At 43.4% G+C, this 14,565-nt stretch overlaps 1 protein-coding gene across 1 annotated transcript in view; it reads left to right on the forward strand.

Moving 5' to 3' along the window:
* shtn3 (shootin 3) overlaps positions 1–13,908 on the forward strand; it is a 32,437-nt gene extending 18,529 nt beyond the window's left edge. Inside the window, exons 3-17 of the mRNA XM_069669994.1 lie at positions 1,901–1,995; positions 2,407–2,575; positions 2,690–2,787; positions 3,433–3,514; positions 3,798–3,892; positions 4,948–5,094; positions 6,687–6,840; positions 8,437–8,614; positions 9,289–9,359; positions 9,753–9,856; positions 10,595–10,609; positions 11,416–11,481; positions 12,213–12,342; positions 12,864–13,131; positions 13,513–13,908. Coding sequence (XP_069526095.1) covers positions 1,901–1,995; positions 2,407–2,575; positions 2,690–2,787; positions 3,433–3,514; positions 3,798–3,892; positions 4,948–5,094; positions 6,687–6,840; positions 8,437–8,614; positions 9,289–9,359; positions 9,753–9,856; positions 10,595–10,609; positions 11,416–11,481; positions 12,213–12,342; positions 12,864–13,131; positions 13,513–13,648 — 1,808 coding nt within the window. The 3' untranslated portion in view covers positions 13,649–13,908. The remainder of the gene's footprint in view (positions 1–1,900; positions 1,996–2,406; positions 2,576–2,689; positions 2,788–3,432; positions 3,515–3,797; positions 3,893–4,947; positions 5,095–6,686; positions 6,841–8,436; positions 8,615–9,288; positions 9,360–9,752; positions 9,857–10,594; positions 10,610–11,415; positions 11,482–12,212; positions 12,343–12,863; positions 13,132–13,512) is intronic.
* Positions 13,909–14,565: the final 657 nt, after the last annotated feature.

Below are 14,565 nucleotides of genomic sequence, written 5' to 3' on the forward strand. Positions count from 1 at the left end.
GTCACAGCTGAAACGTGGATGTCTGCAGTTGCACGGCACGCATCATAGCTCACCAAACCGTGAGGTCAGACTGCTGAATCATGCAGTATGACATTTCCAAACCAGGGAAGGGTGTCTTACTCAGTTTTTAACCCCCAACAGCAGCATTCAGAGTTTATATCTGCACCTCTGACGACGACGATGTAAATAATACATACAGTTTGAAATATCTAAATATGTTAGCAGCTCAGAAACATCAACTTGTGTCAGTACTACTCGTCATTTTAGTTCGAGCTTTATATTAAACATCTACACTTGTTCACCAGCTCACCTGCTGCAGTGTTACCTTCTACTGTGCTACAGAAAATGCTAACCACAAACTGCTTCCAGCTCTGCCTCTAACTTTGTCACTGGATGCAAATCGTTAAAATAATTGGAGATTAAAAAACGTATTATAAAAAGTAAGACAACATTAGTCCAAGGTCTGGCAGTGTTTGAGAGCAGGGACACTTTCCCCTCCTGCCCTCAGCCGTGTGTGTGTGAGCGTTGTCATCACATTTGGGACTTGTACATCGACCAGGAAGGAGTCTGTTAATGGATCAGGGATGTTAGCCAGAGCTTCCTGCTGACTGTAATATCATCCAGACGCAGCAGCCTGAAGGAGTCCACATCTGACTGTGACACACCAACGAAACGATCAATAAAGAGAGAGAGAGAGAGACTGACAAATAAAGAAGATTCATGTAATTCCATATTTGAGTGATTGTGTTTTGTGCAGAAAAGTTTTATTTTTTTAAATTCTCATGTGAAAAGGATTTAAATCTGACTAATCACACAGAAGGCTTCCACAACAGAGAAGAGATATGAATGGATCTTTCTTTTGACAGGTTTTAAAGCTCTTTCTTGTGTTTCTCCTCTCAGTCTAGATTTTCCCAAAGTCTCCATATCTGGGTCATTTTAAAATAGCAGAGGACGAGCCGAGCTCTGGTGACACGTTCGACAGCTGCAGGCGTCGCACATCCTCGGGCTCACTCGTTAGTGTTTTACTCTGAAACTCACTGATCATCCCGGGATAAACATCCTGGTTATATGCAAACCCAGCGCTGACTTTAGAGGAACTCGAGGGTTTCAACATGGGAAGATAAATCCTGGAGATGCTTGTCGTTCAAATAGTTAAAGACAGGATTGCGCTGTTGCCGGGCAAGTTCCAGAAGAAGCCTTTTAGATGAGAGGTGAAACGTCTCGAAGAACTTCAACCAAGTGCAGTTGCCTTTTGGATTAAGCTTAGAATTACCCTGACCTGGATGACTGAGAACCTTCACAGACAATATGGTTTGTGTTTTAGCTCCAGCTGCTATCATTTTGTTATAAAAGTTAAAGGATTATACAACAGGGCCTCCATCGCTTTTGTCAGATTGAGAGAAAGATGTCAGGTGGTGCACAGGGCCTCAACTGAGCTTCACACCTAGCGAGTGGCAGCTGAGGGCCGACCTAGGGAAGCAACTGAAGTTCCCGGACCACATTGCAGGGACAAAAAACAGGCCAGATCTGGTCCTAACATCGATGTCGTCCAAGCTAAACTGGTTTGCAAACCATCAATAAACTCACGGAGAAAAGGGAAAGCTCCACTCTTCTTTCCTTTACATTTACAGTGAGAAGCAGCCAGTCACAGGACAAAGACATGTAATCGGGGGGGAAAAGATATATCTCAACTTTAGGCCACACAGTGCTAACCTCCCTAGTCCAACGTCAAGCTCCGCCCCTAATGTCAAGCTCCGCCCCTAAGAAAGGGAAGGAAAGGAACAGAGTTGTAAATTCAAGCTCCTTTCAACTAATGTAGAGTTTATTGTGTAATCCTAAACCTGCCTGTGTGTGTCGGTGTGTCTGTGTTTGTGTGTGTGTGTGTTTGTTCTCCCCTCAGTGTCTCAGATGGTGATTGAGGAGGTGAGTGTCCTGCAGACTCAGCTGGAGATCGAGAAGTCCTGCCGGGAGAATGCAGAGGCCCTGGCCACAAAGGTCTCACACACACGCGCACGCGCACACGCACACGCAATAATCAATACAATAAGATTAGCATTATCAGGGTCCAGCTGGCATTAGCAGGAGAAGCGAGTGAAGAGCTGAGTCAGGATGACTCAGGAACTCTTTGACTACATTATCTCTGTCAGCAGAAACTTTGTTCTTAAATTAAACTTTAATAAAGTTCAGAGGTAAACGACAAAAAAAAAAATATTTTAGCTGTTTATTTATTTATTTATTTAGCTGTTAAAATATTTACAACATATCATATTTGTAACAAAATGAATCAACATGAAATGTTTGAAAAGTTAATTCTTCAAACTTCTCATTATACAAATATTTTCACTTAACACAAAGTTATTTCTTAAAATGTCATTGCCATTAACCCCTGTGACCTTTGACCTCCAGCTGAACTGTGAGAACAGGAAGTTGAAGTACCTGAGCATGTCGTCTCGCCCGTGTTTGGACGAGCTGCTTCCCAGCATCTCGGACTGCATCGCGATGGAGGCCGACTCGGATGCAGACACAGCGGAGGGCAGCCCAGACAACTTCGCACAGTACCAGCAGCAGGTTAAAGGTACAACACGCAGAATTATAGACATAACAGGTTCACCAACAACAGGTCAACTAAAGTACCTTTGTTTGTCGATAGCTCTACTATCAGTCCTAATTTTTCTGTGTGTTTTGTCAGAGCTGAGGGAGACGGTGAACGGCTTACTGGAGGAGAAAAAGAATTTCGTCTGTCAGATTCATGAACAGCAGAGACGGATAGAAGAGCTGACGACACAGGTGAGGAGGGAGAACTGTTACATCATCCTACAGGAACAATTCTTCTTCTCTCACTTCTTCTTTTTCGCCTCCTCATTCGTCTTCTTCTTCTCATTATCCATCTCCCTAGTCTTCTTCTTCTTCACCGTCCTCTCCTTCTTCCTCTTTCGTCTTCCTCTTCTCCTTCTTTGTCCCTTTCATCTTCTTCCTCTTCTTCTTGTCCTTCATCTTCTTCTTCTTCCTCTTCTCCTTCTTTGTCCCTTTCATCTCTTCCTCTTCTTCTTGTCCTTCATCCTCTTCTTCTTCTTCGTCGTCTTCTTCTTTGTCCTCCTCTTCCTCCTTCTCCTTCTCCTTCGTCCTCCTCTTCCTCTTCTTCTTCTCCTTCTTCCTCTTCTCCGTCGTCTTCTTTGCCTTCTCCTTTTATTTTTCCTCTTCTTCTCCCATTTTTAACCATGGAGGTCAAGCTTCATGTCACAGCAGGTAATGAGTGGTGGAATGTAACTTTAAGGGGAATAATACATAATACGTTTTCAGCCCATGACCGATATCAGGCTGACTCCTGAAAATTACTGCTCTGCTAAATTAAGAAAGTGAAAGACAAACATTTCTTTTTTAGAGAAGCATACCGGTGCATCATTACTCTTTAATTTCCTTCACTCTCTGCAGTCGGAGAAGGATCAGGCGGAGATGAAGGAGCTTCGTGAAACTGTTGAGCAACAAAGTAAAACCATCAAGAGATTCAACAGAGGTGAGTCACAACACAGCAGAGGTTTTCACACAGTGACTGAAGATGTCAAGGCTCAAACCAACATCACACCCAGTTTGGTTAATGCTTCAAACAGTATGAAGCCTGAAACAAATGTTGATTTAGCATGTAGCATCAAGTACTTGATGTTCAGGTGGATTCAAGATTACATCCAAATAGACTCTAACTGTTTTGTCAGACATTGTTGAGTGATAAGTTGCTGGTGTCTGGAACATCTGTGTGTTCTTTGTGTACCATAATGCACTCTGCCTCTCTGTCTCTGTAGTGTCGGTGATGGCGGCTCAGGAGTACGACGGGATGAAGGAGCAGCTGGGCTTGGAGCAGAGCCTGAGAGTGAAAGCTGAGACGTACGCACACGAGGTGAATAAACAGAAACACTCTGCAGTCAAAGTAGAGCAGTAAAGTAAAAACGTGTCCGCTTGATTAGGAAGAGTGCGTTCAAGAACATGTTTTAACCTCAAAGCTGAATTTATACATTTGTGACCACTGGGGGGAATAAACACAGCAAAGGTTGGGAAGAAGGGAAGAAGGCGAGCCGGTGGAGGAAGTGTGATGCTTTGGGCGATGTTCTGCTGGGAAACGTTGGGTCCTGCCATTCATGTGGATTACAACAACACTGGTGCAGACCAAATACACCTCTTCAGGGAAACAGTATTCCCTCATGGCAGTGGCCTCTTTTAGCAGGATAATGCGCCCTGCCACACTGCAGACATGGTTCAGGAATGGTTTGAGGAACACACGAAGTTCAAAGTGTTGACTTGGCCTCCAAATTCCCCAGATCTCAGTCCAATGGAGCATTTGTGGGAAGTCCGATCCATGGAGGCCCCACCTCGCAACTTACAGGACTAAAAGGATCTGCTGCTCGTGTCTTGGTGCCAGATACCTCGGCACACCTTCAGAGGTCTGGTGGACTCCATGCCTCGACGGGTCAGGCAGCAAAAGGGGGACCTACACAATATTAGGCAGGCGGTCATAATGTTATGGCTGATCGGCGTACACTGTGTAAACATGTAAAATAAAATCCTGCACATGAAGAACAGGCAGAAATATCCAAATCATTGAAGAGAAAGATTTCAGAATATCTACAAATATTCTGTGCCTTCTCTGCTTCGATCTCTGAAGTGATCCAGTCTGGTGATGTAACTTATTGCCACTGCATTAGAAGCTGCTGCTGTTGGCCTGAGTGATTAACACTGACCTGCATTGCTGTGTTGGTAATTGATGTGTGTGTTAATAACCTCGTGCCTGATTAATGAAATGTCCTGAATCTGCTGTTTACTGACCTGAACAGTGAAGAGCCTGCAGGATGAAACAGACCGAGTGGGATGATGAGTGAAAATGTAGAAAATGAGTTCTTTGTTTTGTTGTATTTCTTCTCTATCTTACCTTCTATTTCTCCCTCTCTCGTCCTGCAGATGCTGGTGAAGCAGAAGGAGGCCAACAGGCAGAGCATGCTGCTGCTGCAGAGTGCTGAGCCCAGCGTTCAGCTGCTGAAAGCTCTGGAGGACGTCGCTGCCGTCACCAAAACCCTGGAGGAGGAGCGTTTGCAGCATCAGCAGAAGGTAATCCATGAAAACTTCAGTTTATTGTCAGGAAGCTGCTCGTCATCCTGGCTGAGCTGTCGGCAGTGTGACTGACAGAAAGTGCAAGTCATAGCAGAGCGCTGAGTCATCGTCAGACGGTTTTTAAGCCAGCTAACGGTGCTCTTCAAACTTTAACTTAGTTTTTAGTGTCCTCTATCATTGAATTGAATAGAATGTATTGGTTTATTTAAAAGGACAGAGCACCTTGAAGAACATCAGTATAAATACAGGATGTAAATATGCTGAGTTAGCAAGAATGCTAATATACATCCATTCTGCCTGGACAGTAGGGCTGCATGATTATAACCAAAACTGCCTTTTAGGGGAAAATCTATTGTAAATGTTGTTCTGCATTCAGGCTCATGTTCAAATTTGCCTCAATTAAAACTTTAAATCAGATTTTTTACCTGAATTTGGTGCATCTTCTAGGGGCAAAATATAAATATAATAGTGGGAGTTGGGTGGGTTGGGCTTGGTGCTGGACAGCGTTGCTGTTATGGATGTCTGACTTGATGCTGGACAAGGACAGGGAGCAGCGACGTTATTCCTCTTGGTCTTCATACACTCAGACACAGGTTTCACTCACTCTTTGCATATTATTTTTTCTTCTTAACATCACTTGCACTAAACCTGAAACGAGCTGTTTCAGGGGACCCGCTCTTCGTCTTCTGCTCCAGACATTTGACTTTAATTTCTCCGACCGTCTCTGTTGTTTACTCTTCTAATCTAAACCACCGCTGCGAGGTAGGTGCTCATGACATGACATGCCAGCTCCCCCAAAAGTGAAGCCCAACTTCTCCATCGCCCCCTGGGGGAGTGGCTGTTAGTTTAGGGAGCGCTTGATTTTTCTACAGGCGGAGCAATTTAAACGTCAATATCGCCGTCAATCATGTTTATTTAATCGATGGAATCATGCTCAGGATTAATATCCAAATAAGTTTGCAGCTACAAAGGTGACATAGATAGATGAAAAAAGGAAATATACTAATACAAATGTACAAAGAAAAAATGCAAGTTAAACATGATCACATTTCTGGTCTGCCTCAAGCCGTTGTTTGAGATGGGTCTTAATATGTAGCACACTCCCTGATTGTACTCGGTAAGCTGTTCCAAAATTTACTTTACTAAAATTTACTTTCTCAATTTCTCCTCGCTCACATAACAAATGATGTCTGTCTCCCTTTGAAATGTCATTAAAGCTGCCTGTTTCCAACGCTAATGCTAATGCTAATGTCCCTGAACTCAAATGTGTAGTCATGTGACCTTTTAGCCTAAAGAAACACAATAAACTGCCGTTTTCGAGGATGTTTTTCAACCAAGAATTTAAAGAAGTTCATATTGAATCAAAGTCTTAGTTGAAACTGCGCCAGACAACAATATAATATCTGCTAATAGATCCCTCTTAATTGGATAGCCATGATGTAAAAATACCTGCGTGTGTGTGTGTGTGTGTGTGTGTGTGTGTGTGTGTGTGTGTGTGTGTGTGTGTGTGTGTGTGTGTGTGTGTGTGTGTGTGTGTGTGTGTGTGTGTGTGTGTGTGTGTGTGTGTGTGTGTGTGTGTGTGTGTGTAGGTGGAGAGCCTGGAGGTGCAGCTGGAGCAGAGCTGTGTGAAGAAGCAGCTGGAGGCTCTGCAGAGGCAGCTGGAGCTGCTGGAGGAGGAGAAGAAGGAAGTGGAGGGCCGACTGGAGCAGACAGAGAAGAAGAACGAGGAGCTGCAGAACAGAGGTGGGCGGAGGTGGAGACACACACACACACACACACACACACAGACAGATATAGAGACAAACAGCGGGTGCAGATATGGGGAGGCTCAGTTGGGTGTTGAATTAAAATGAGATAGGAAACAAACACACACACACACACAAATACACAGCATAGCAACAGAAAATACCTGTTTCTGATTGGCTGGCAAGTCTCTTCTTGAACATGGGTTTCACTGAACACACTCCAGGAGAGAAGAGTTACTCCTGGACACTAATTATTGATACTAAACCAGAGAAATTGATACATGGACATTTTCAGTGATAAGGAATTAAGAACTACAAAAGAAACAATAAATTACAGGGATGTTGACCCAGTTCGAGCGCTCTGATTGATCTGCAGTCCAACCAGATGGAAATCTGATCAGTTCATTTGTTCAATTTAAAATGTGTCATCTGAAGATTTGAATTGTTTCAATATTAAAGTATTCATAAAAAGAAAAACTAATCCAAGATGACAAATTCGTCTTTTAAGCAGAATTGAGTTTTTTGGGGGTCTAAGTGACTAATGAGTACAATATGTTTCGGACTTGCTCCTGGAGATTGTTTCAGCCAGCGAGACAGATTGCAGTGGCTGAATCTGAGTGTCTGACAACATTACAGAAAGGATCCCTACAGAGATAGACCTTTCTGTTTAGAGCACAGTCCCTTTTCAAACCAGAAAATGCAGTGACATCGCTCTTTTTAAAGCCACCAATCCCCATTGTGAAAAACTGTCATTTTACCTTGCAGAACATGGGAGTTGGTGGTCGATCACGGTCTTGATTGGTTTGTTTGTTTGTTTTATTTTGTGTCTTTTAAAAGGGAAAGGAGGATGCAACACAATAATTGTGTAACACACAATATCACAACTAACTCACAGGCATCAAGCGTACATAGGTCATCAACTCTTGTGGTCTGCAAGGTAAAATGACTGTTTTGGTCAATGGAGTCTGGTGGCTTTGAAAAGAGCGATGTAACCGCTGTGTCTGGTTAAAATAACATCTTCCGTCTTCCATTTAGGCCCCAAAATATACACACAAAAAATAGGGCAATGTAACAGGCATTTTTTCTAAGCTAGAAGACAACAAAGTCAAGCATCACTACAAAGTCCTCTTCTTCCTCCTGTTTATTTCTCCGTTGACTCCACACAGACCACTGACCCATCTGCTGCAGGAAAGCTGGCAGACGTGCAGAATTTCTCCCTGCGTGTAACATGGCATCTGTGTGTGTTTTTAAATGGGTCACATGCATTCAGGGCCAAAACCACCAACTGACTTCACCCAGAAGCCGTTAAATAGGACAATAAATACAGAGGCCTCTTTCTTTGGCACTGTGGCGCAAAGATAGTGCGACGGTAAGAGTGTTCACTCTGGAGCGAAAAGGGGAGATTGAAGGATTTCCCTTAGTCTACGTCTTCTGCAAGAAAAGAATAAAAAAGTACACAGTAAAATGAGATAACATGACATGACAGTACTTGAAGGGTTTGCAGGTGTAGCAGTACTTGTAGCAATATTAGTAATAATAGTATTGTTGTAGTTGTTGGTGGTAAACGCTTTCTTTTTTTCCCCTCTCTCCACAGTCCACGAGCTGCAGGAGGAGACCCAGAAAAAGGATGCTGTCACGATCAGCACTGGACCCCCTCCCCCTGAACCTGGGGTTGCCCCGCCTCCCGCCCCTCCCCCACAGCCGCCTCCTCCCCCTCCTCCTCCTCCTCCACCCCCTCCTCCGCCTCCCCCCTCGAGATGCAACCCCCTCAGGTGAGCACGGGACCCTGAACACGTGTTCTATCATACTGCATGCTACGTCCTGCACTCAGTGATGAAACCTCACTCACGACAGAGGAACAGAGACAAAAACTGAAAGTGATTTCCTGTAAAACCGTTTAGTTGAGAGGAGCATCCTTTCGGTCAGCCACTGAAAAGATGATGAAAAAGAGGAGAGTGTGTCTAAGCATTAAATTAGTGTGTACATTTGATATGCAGTAAATTAAGTACCCTGTTTGAGGGGTTCCGAGGGTCAAAGGACAAAGGGCATCTTTGTGATATTGAGCTATTTAAATAAAACTGACTTGACTTGGGGCTGAATGGTGGTGCAGCGGGTTAGCGCTGTCACCTCACAGCTAGAAGGTTCCCGGTTCAGACGTATAGTGGCCCTTTCTGTGTGGAGTCTGCATGTTCTCCCCGTGCATGCGTGAGTTCCCTCCAGGTACTCCGGCTTCCTCCCACAGTCCAAAGACATGCTCGTTTCATTGGTGACTCTAAATTGCTCGTAGGTGTGAATGTGAGCGTGAGAGGTTGTCTGTCTCTATGTGTCGGCCCTGTGACTGACTGGCGATCAGTCCTTGGTGTACCCCGATTGATGACTTGACTCGTCAGTACCTGACAGGTTGCAGTGTTCCTACTAAATAAACTGGACTCTTTCCTTCTCTCAGCTCTCTGATCGCCATCATGAGGAAATCTTCCAAAGGCTCTAAAGTTGCTGTGAAGGCCGAGCAGCCTTCAGGTGAGTCTCACACCTTTTTATATCTATATGTCGTCAAATGTAGCCTGGTATGTTAGATAGCAGTGAGCAATACGGATCAAATCTTGATATCACAGAAAAAGCTATTTTGTACCATGAAGGTGCCATACATCAGGATAATTCCTGGACACTAGAGTTAGTAATGTAAATAAATATCTGTAAAGATTGGAAATACTTCATCACAGTGATGCAAAAATCACATGTGACACAGTCCTGATCTTCAGTTTGCAAAATTGACTACGATGGCGTAAAATACCGAAAGCTCCGAACGACACAGCGACCTCTGTCGAGGTGTTAAAGCAATTTTGAATGATGTGCTTTATTGTAATTGTTTATGCAAAGCTTGAGTACACACCTCCTGTTTTCTCTGTGTAGCTGGCGAAGGTGTGGACGACGTGAAATCGAAGGCGGTAAACGAGATGATGGAAAGGATCAAACATGGCGTCGTCCTGCGGCCCGTCAAGAGTCAGGAAAGCAAGGTGAGGAAGAGACAGGCAGACGGAGACTTTAGAGGCGGAGGTTGTTGATAAATGATGATTATTTAGGCAAAACATTTTAGTGCATCAGCCAGTCAAAACAAGAAATTACAATATAGAAATGCCAGAAGATATTATAAGGTCATTTGGAAACACCTGAGCTAAGATGCTGGTGACAACAACTTTCTTTATTCTTTAATAAACAACTTTAAAGACTTCCTCTTAAAAAATCTTAATGGTTTGTTTGAGTAAAAAAAAGCAAAGATTGGGGCATATATTATCATGTTTTTAAATTCTTAAATATCAGAGATTCAATTACAGCGATATGAAAATATTTCTACTGTCCCATTAGGCAGAAAAACACAATCCCAAAAAACCTCTAAAATCAAGTCATTTTGCATCAAGTCCATTCATTTTGAACCTTCATCCAACAACAGTTAGGAGGTCAGAGGTCAAAGGTCACAGCTCGCTGACAGAGTCGGTAGTAAAATATTACCAAGACCCTCTAATGATAAAAAAAAAATCAATATTCAAAGCACGTGCACCGACGTGTCTGCTTCATCCCTTTGGAAAACCAACATGTTTAACTCGTCTCCTCCTTTCACTCCTCCTGCCGTAAAGATCAGGACGTCAGTAAAATCACTCGCCTCATGCGGCTCCATGTTTGTTGTGGTCTGAATGCACTCTGGCTGATTGCTCTCCTCTCTTTCCTCTCCATGTGTCTCCTGTGTGCCTCCACAGAGAGTCGCAGTAAAAGTGAGTATATTGACGTTTGCATCAATCTTATGAAGTCACTGACGTTTCCCTCCCCCTGACCCTAATAACCCAACACACACACAAACACACACACACACCCTGTTTTAATGAGTTAAATACACATCATTTTGTCCTCCATTTGGGCAGGACACTGTGAGCTTGTTGGGTTATTGTTCCTCTCCTTAATAACTGGGACGCCCTACAGCAGTACACCAGTGTACCAGGCTTACAATCGATTCAGTTAGCAGGAAAAGATGACTCTTCTTCCCGAAACTACGATGCTATTTCTAATCAAAGATCAGACATTAGAGCCAGAACGATATATTGGTTGGCTGATGTGAACGTTTCACAGATATCTCAGTATCGGCATGTATGTTTTACCAATATGAGGTAATATAAAAAACTAAGCCTAGCTTGCACTCATATTGGTTGAAAAGAGTAACTTTTCAATGTCAAATCAGTGCAAAAAATGGTGCACAATCCATGTAGACAAACGTCTACTTGAATTTCAATCTAAAAATTCCAAATGTAGGCCAACATATTGGTTATCTGTCATTTTTCACCCCCCAAAGAATTGGAATCAGTATCGTTCTCAAACATCCCGTATCATCTGGCTTCATTGGAAATCAGGAATTACTATGTACATGCATTTTCTCTTTTAAAAAGCTGCAACTTCCAATTTTCAGTGTTTCTTAAATGCAGCATTTAAGCTGTTAAATTACGAGAAACATAAAGATGAAAGTTATTTGTGTTTTCTTTCCCAGCCGCCTCCAACCTGTGAGGAGAAGCAGCAGCAGCAGCAGCAGCAGCTGCAGCAGCAGCAGCAGCAGCAGCAGCAGGAGAGCGCCATGGAGGAACTAAAAGGCATCCTGGTACAAAAACAAACTCTTGCTTAGTAGCAGCTTGTTATTGAGATGTTGTGATGGTGTGTCTAAACCGCTGCTGTGAAAGGAAAATGCTCACTTAACCTTGACCAACCTTTCATCATTAAACACTCACTATTCTACATCTGTTATCTATTTTAATACAGCAAGAGTTAATTATTTTTGTAACCAGAAACAGTTTAAACACTCCTCTCTTCAAAGCCACCAGACTCCATTGACAAAAACAGTCATTCTACCTCACAAAACAAAGGAGTTTCTGGTCCACTGCTGCCTCAATTAGTTAGTCTGTTAGTGTTTTTGTGTGTTACACAAATATTGTGTTGAATCCAAACTAACAATGACACAGAATAAACTAACGTAAGATGCAAGATGAAATTACTGTTTTTGTCAATGGAGTCTGGTGGCGTTGAAGAAAGCGATGTAATGTCTGTTTCTTTTTAAATGTAATGTATCTCTGTCTCTGTGTGGATCCTTTGGATGCTGTACGACACATTAGAGCTTGTCAGCGGTAAGAACTTTAAGTGGACGTACTTTGATCAGGTCTATTATGTTGCAGACATGACGTGTCTGCTGAAACAATCTAACAGAGCTATTCCAAAACCTTTCTGCCTGTCAGTCTTTTAGACCCCAAAATATGTCAAAACAAGGTTTAAAAATATCTAAAAAACATTGTTGGTGAATAATAAAGTCCCTGCAGTGACAGATGTCTTTGCCTCTAGGAGACGGTGAAGCGGAGCCCGAGCCGAGGCTCTCAGGAGTCGGGGCCGTCACCACCCGGGAAGAAGGACAGCGAGCTGGAGGTCATCCTGAGGCGCCGACGCAACAAGGCGGGAGAAGCTGGCCCCGGAGGTAAACACACACCTTACGGAGAGATTCGTCTGTCTTAAACGTTTTATATGACATACAGGTGCAGTGCTGGAAAAGTATTGCATGCTTTGTGATGTATAAATAAGGTCGGGCTACTTCTATTATACAAAATGTGTTGTTAACAGTTCAGAGGTCACAGGTTTGAGTCCTGAGACTGAACTGTAAATGACGCCATGCTTTATGGGAGAACCAGTCCAAGCTGCTGTGTCTGTGTTTGTCCAGCAGAGGGCGCTCTGCACCACAAAGTACACACACATAGAGGTCAGATTATTGCTGACATGGATTTATCTGTTTTTCTGTGATCGATTGACCTCGTCTGGCAGAATGAATCTCAGCTGACTGGTTTCAAATCAGCAATTTATTTCTGGTGGAGTCTGGTGAGAAGGAAAGTTAAAAAGTATTTTAAAAGGCTGTTTTCACATTAATGAATCAGTTATTATAACACGACGATATAAGACTGTGTACCACTAATTTAGCTTGAATGATTCCTCTTTCCTCTCCAGATGAGCGGGAGGGCCAGATGAGCCACGTCTCCTCCTCAGACAGCCTGAACGGGAGACGCACCAGCAGCGACTCAGGCAAGGACCCAGAGTTGCCCAGGGTGAACTCGGAGAGACGGGGGTCAGGACCAGGGCCCATCGTGGCCAGGAGGAAGAGCTCCGACACGGGCAAAGAGCCCAGGGTGGGCTCCTGGCAGGAGAGGAGGTCCTGCAGCTCGCTGTCTGAGAAAGAAACAGCAGAGTCACCGATCAGCAACGGCTGCATCAACAGGTCAGCAGCATGAGCGACACCAGGGAGGGGGAAGTAACTCAAGATCGAACTTTTTAATAGCTGCGTTTTTGAACCTGGGCCCTACTTTTACATATTTTGCAGTCTAATTGACTAATAGGTGTGTTTTGGAACTGCTCCGGTAGATTGCTTCACCCTGCTACTAATTACATTACATTGTTCCTTTAAAAGCCACCAGACTCCATAGACAAATACACTCATTTTACCTTACAACCTTAAGATCTTTTTTCTTCTCATTACAGTCCAGGTTTAAAAGTATCAGGACTCTCCTTCGATATATGCTGTGCAGTATTTTTCATGCTTTTGGTCTCTCAGTTATTGTGAATCTCTGAGCTTTGCTGTCTCTCTGTCCCTGCTCCACAGTGTGGGGGAGGACGATCAAAATGTGACCGACAGATGTGTCCAGTCAAACGGAGTCAAACACGCCGAACCCGGAGAGGACGCACACGCTGCCGTCTGCGCCGCCCCGGTCAACGGCAGCACCGACGCAGAGTGTTAAGATGGACTCTGAGGATCCCGGGCTTGTTTCTGTAAACTGATCAATGCATTTTATTGGCTGATGTGGAAGTGATGTCATCGATAGTCCCGCTCAGATCAGAAGGTTTAGGGTGCAATTGCAAAGTTTAAATGTACTTGTTTGTCTCTAATGGACAAACGCTGCTGAGAAACTGTCGCACCCTAACCTGCTCACCGTTGTAGAAGCCCTGTCTCCACAAACAGACACCCGTCAATAGTTGAGAGATATTCAAACTATACATTTTATCGGCCTAAACCAGCTTCGGCATAAAAAAACAGTTAAAGTTTGGGATTTTTATTTGAAAATAAAAATTAAGGGGGTAAAACAAATAACAAGAACAGTTTAAAGCTCCCTTTCCTTCATTAAATTTTCGTTTTTACTCACTTCTCCAAAATTGACAAGACTTTGCTCTATTATCAAAGGAAATATTATCAAATTAAAGTATTGATAGTTTATTGTGAGTAGGGTTGGTATGTCTTGAAAGTCAACAAACAAACAATCTGCACATAGATTAAGAAATAAAAAGGTTGTATTTTTAAAGTTCCCGACATGTGGGTTAGGACTGCTGAAAGGACAAGAATAAAAACAGAAGATAATCCTTTATTGATCAGACGGGAAATTCGGGTGTTGCATCAACACAGAGACAAGTACAGACACAAGTTTACTATAATCTCCAAGATCTCAGTTTCATTCTTTTTGGTGATAAACGGTAATTGCAGGAGCACACTTCCCAGGTATCCAGACAGTGTTGCATGTGTGACGTCCACGGTTGGCTCCGGTTGTAACTCTTGATTTTCCTGGCTGACAAGTTGTATCTGTAGTCCTCCATCTTTTCTTTGTTTGTTCAGCCATAGTAGATTACTGTTTACTCGCAACACTTGCAGAGAGCGGAAAAGCAG

This window comes from Semicossyphus pulcher, unplaced genomic scaffold (genome assembly GCF_022749685.1).
Source record: "Semicossyphus pulcher isolate SPU_LCO1_2020_fin unplaced genomic scaffold, fSemPul1.0.p SCAF_2, whole genome shotgun sequence".
Taxonomy (NCBI): Eukaryota; Metazoa; Chordata; class Actinopteri; order Labriformes; family Labridae; genus Semicossyphus; species Semicossyphus pulcher.